Source organism: Populus euphratica, unplaced genomic scaffold (genome assembly GCF_000495115.2).
Source record: "Populus euphratica unplaced genomic scaffold, PopEup_1.0 scaffold275.1, whole genome shotgun sequence".
In the NCBI taxonomy this organism is placed as follows: Eukaryota; Viridiplantae; Streptophyta; class Magnoliopsida; order Malpighiales; family Salicaceae; genus Populus; species Populus euphratica.
Window position 1 is genome coordinate 304,017 of NW_011500157.1, and position 4,220 is coordinate 308,236.

Below are 4,220 nucleotides of genomic sequence, written 5' to 3' on the forward strand. Positions count from 1 at the left end.
AAATTTAAATTAATGGACTTTTAATTAAAATTAATTTATTTAAAATAAAACTTAAAATATTAAAATATTATTTTTAAAAAAATAAATAAAGCCATGAAGGATGTTTGGTGAGAGAGTGAATAATATTGGTTGCATCCCACGCGATGTAATCATGAAGTTGATAAAGCACTTGTGTCCTCGGTAGAGTAAAATAAAATCTACGAGTTCAGTTTATAAAATTGTAGACAAATATAGGTAAAAACACACCTATATGCATTGAAGAAACAGGACAGTCATTTCTATAAACGAATGCGGAAATTATCTGCATAAAGCATTAGAGAAATGCAGTATTTTTAAGGTATATCAATTCGGGGTGTGATGGTGTGCATATAATTTCATTAGAAATGTAATTATGGTTATTTTTTAAATATTTTTTTTATTTTTTAAAAATTATTTTTAACATCAATAAATTAAAATGATTTTAAAACACTAAAAATATATTAATTTTAAATAAATAAAAAAATTTAAATTTTAAATTTTTTAAATTTTTTTAAAATGTAGAAATAAACAGCAATTATTCTTGATGCATAATCAAATATCAGAGAATACTTTCAACTTTATTAGGAAAAATATATGATAAAATAAAAATGAAACAACAAAAACGCAAGCATTAATTATTATTTACCAGACTTGCGTGGTTGATCTTTGAGCTGAATATTAAAATAATATAGCTAGTTACTTTTGAAACCGAACGACTAGCTGCACACCGTTTTGCATCGCAATGCATGTACTTTTAATTATTATTTTTATATGAAAAAAACTAAATTAATGTTTATATTTATTTTGATAAAAAAAAACTAAAATAATCTAAAAGTTGATGAAACGTATGTGCTCGATCGCTTCCTCTATATAAATTCCTACTGGAACCACATCATATCATACCTTGCCCGGCCAGGTTTGTATACCAAAGGCTGCAAATATTTCTACTGTTCTTCTTCTACTACATTATTTACATGTCTTGCCAGACGTTGATCAGTCCAGAAACAGCTGAGCCCAAGGCCCGAGCAGTGGGAGGCACCGAGCACAGCTGGTGCCGAGCGGTGCCTGGTGGCACTGGCATAGCCGTCTTGGCCATCCTCACATCTAAGCTCCCTCGAAACTCGGTTCTAGAGAATGCTCTCCACAAACTCCAAAATTCTCATCCAATCCTTAGGTCAAGACTCCATTCTGGCAGCAACACGAACACATTTTCCTTCATTACTTCTCCCACTCCTTTCATTAAACTGAAAGCATTCAACCTCTCGTCGACTTTCAAAATCCTCGAAAACCCATTGAACCCAAAAAACCAATCTCTCTCACCCCTCCATCTGGTCCTTGAGCATGAACTTAACCAAAACTCATGGTATAACCATAACAAGGCACCATCATCCATTAATGAGATTCAAGATATGTTTTTTGCTACCACCTATGCCCTCCCTAACGCAAAGTGGGTACTGGTTCTTAGGCTTCATGCCTCGGCGTGTGACCGAACCACGGCTGTGTCTTTGCTGCAGGAACTGGTGGTGCTGGTGAGTGAAGAGGAGAGAGGTGCTCTGCAGAAGGAAATAGCAAATGAAGGGGAGGTTACTTCGAGAATTGAGGATCTTGTTCCTAATAAGAAGGCTAAGAAGGGTTTGTGGGAGCGTGGGATTGACATGCTTGGTTACTCGGTGAATTCACTTAGACTAACAAATCTGAAATTCAAGGATTCAAGGTCACCAAGATCTTCTCAGGTGGTAAGGTTGCAGATGAACCAAAAGGACACGGAGACGATCATTGCTGTAAGTACGAGGACTTGTATTATTACATTATGCCATTGTTTGTTGCCTTATATATAATCTTTTTAGACAAAAATGCTAATCAAATGCTACTTTCATATGATCAATTTATTTTCTGCATGGACCCCATGTAAGTGAAGACATGAACGTACTATTACTATAGATAGGATTTATGTTTATGAAGATCTGCAAGCATCTATTCCGAAACTCTCCATTTTTTCATCACAGATAAATTAAACAAGCTGTCTTAAATTTTGTAGGGCTGCAAATCAAGAGGAATTAAGCTGTGTGGGGCTTTGGCAAGTGCGGGATTAATAGCTGCACACAAATCTAAGAGTCGTGTGGATAAACAAAGAAAGTACGCAGTCGTCACCTTGACTGACTGCAGATCAGTTCTTGATCCAACTCTTTCTAATCACCATTTTGGTAAGCCCTCCTTCCGATCATGGTTCACATGCTAGCTTGAATGCGTGCCAACATATAGACATGTAATTAATATAATTTCTCCATGATATTTTGATAAATAAGCAAGAATAGAAAAAACAACTGGCAAAGTGCACTTCACACAAATGCTCTATATTTCTTTTCTTTTAGTTTACAGAAGTATATATTATAATTAGTCAAAGTTTGATATCACTTCATATAAGATCATACAAAATTATCCATATGGCATATTTATTAATAGTTGTTCCATTTCAGGAGTCAATTTAGTTTTATTTTAACCAGTTTTTGACATTGACCTGTCAAATTTAAATAATTTAATAAGTTCATCCAATATATAAACTTGGTTAGATTAAAATTAAGATCTTTATTAAAAAAATTAAAATAGTACTATTTTAAACAAAAATAATAGCCGTCGGTTGGCTGGGTGACGCACGAGTTAACCTAACAAGACAATCCAGCGGTCTAAGCTTTAAACTAAGTCAAACTAGTATAAAACAATTCCATGTGAAATGACCAACATGACTGAAAACATATTCTTAGCTATGAAATAAATATTAAAATGATTAAAGTTTATTATTTATAAATTTTAGAATATTTAACATTACTATTCACTCTCTACATTTATATATTGGGTTTTTTTTTTTTACTTAGAAGTTCATTTCAATTTTTTAAGAATTGAGTAAAGCTCGCTATCTATAAGAGTTGAATGGTTCTATATATTTAACTTTGATTCTCTTACTTTTCAATAACTATTATGACATTAAATAAATAAATGGTTCTATATCTATAAGAGTTGAATTGTTCTATATATTTTAGAATTAATTTTATTTTTGTTTTTTTATAAATTTATCATGAAATTAAATAAATATTTCATTATATTATTATTAGTACTTAATTTTGCAGGTCTCTATTTGTTGATTTGCTTAAATGGTTTTTCTATGCATTTAGGCTACTCTATTTTTCTCTTTGTAAAGGCAACTTTACTTCAGTGTATTGTTGAGTTTTGTGTTTTGTGCCTTGATAGAGCAGTATCCCACCAGATAAAAATAATAATGTTGGTAATAAATAAAAGAAACGACAGAGAGTAGTTGAAGTAGAAGAATTGAGATTAATTTATTTTATAAAAGCAAAGTAAGTAAATGAATGTTGCTTTTAAAATGATGGGATCCGTGAGCTCTTAAAAATAATCTGACGACTATAAATGCCCTTATTATTAGATAGAATATTTATTTTTAGTACCAAAACAACACTTTAAATAAATTATAATAGAATATTTATTTTATAAATTTATGGAAGGATTTAAACTCTTTTTTTATATCAAATGGTGGCTAAAAAAGAAATTGTTAAAGTTATGCTTGCAATATTAGATTGTTGATTGAAAATATAATAATAGTTATTTTTTAAAGTGCTATTTATTTAAAAATATATTAAAATTATTTTAAAATTAATTTTAACATGAATATATCAAAATATCTGAAAATATTAAAAAAATATTAATTTAAAATGAAAAAAATTACTTTTAAAAACGACATTTTCAACGAAAAATCAGAATAAATATGTTAATAGTCGCAGAAGATGACAGCAATATCCTCTGGAATTGAACCAGGTATTTTTTTTTTTAATTTATACCTGACCCAGCGCCGTCGTGGCCTGATAGCATATTTTAATTGGCGCCACTGCATGCATAGAGAGAGGACGAGATCATTCCATGACTCCAGTATTAGTTCTCAGTGCCATTAGCTAGCCTTGCTGCCATTTCCTTGTTTCACTAACCAAATCATTGCTTCTGCCAGGATTTTATCACTCTGCTATTCTGAATGCTCATATGATGAAAGGGGGAGAAAAGTTATGGGAGCTGGCCCAGAAAACGTACGCGGCATTTGCTAGCTACAAGAATTGCAACAGGCACTTCTCAGACATGGCAGATCTCAACTTCCTTATGTGTAAGGCCATTGATAATCCTGGCTTGACGCCGTCATC

The 4,220-nt window shown here is 31.6% G+C and overlaps 1 protein-coding gene across 1 annotated transcript; it reads left to right on the plus strand.

The window, feature by feature from the left end:
- Positions 1–910: 910 nt before the first annotated feature.
- Positions 911–4,214, plus strand: LOC105111136 (uncharacterized; the record flags this gene model as incomplete). Its single annotated transcript, XM_011006406.1, has 3 exons — positions 911–1,799; positions 2,057–2,222; positions 4,034–4,214. Coding segments are annotated over exons 1-3 (1,154 nt in total), but the record flags the coding sequence as incomplete, so codon positions are not given.
- Between the last annotated feature and the right edge of the window lie 6 nt (positions 4,215–4,220).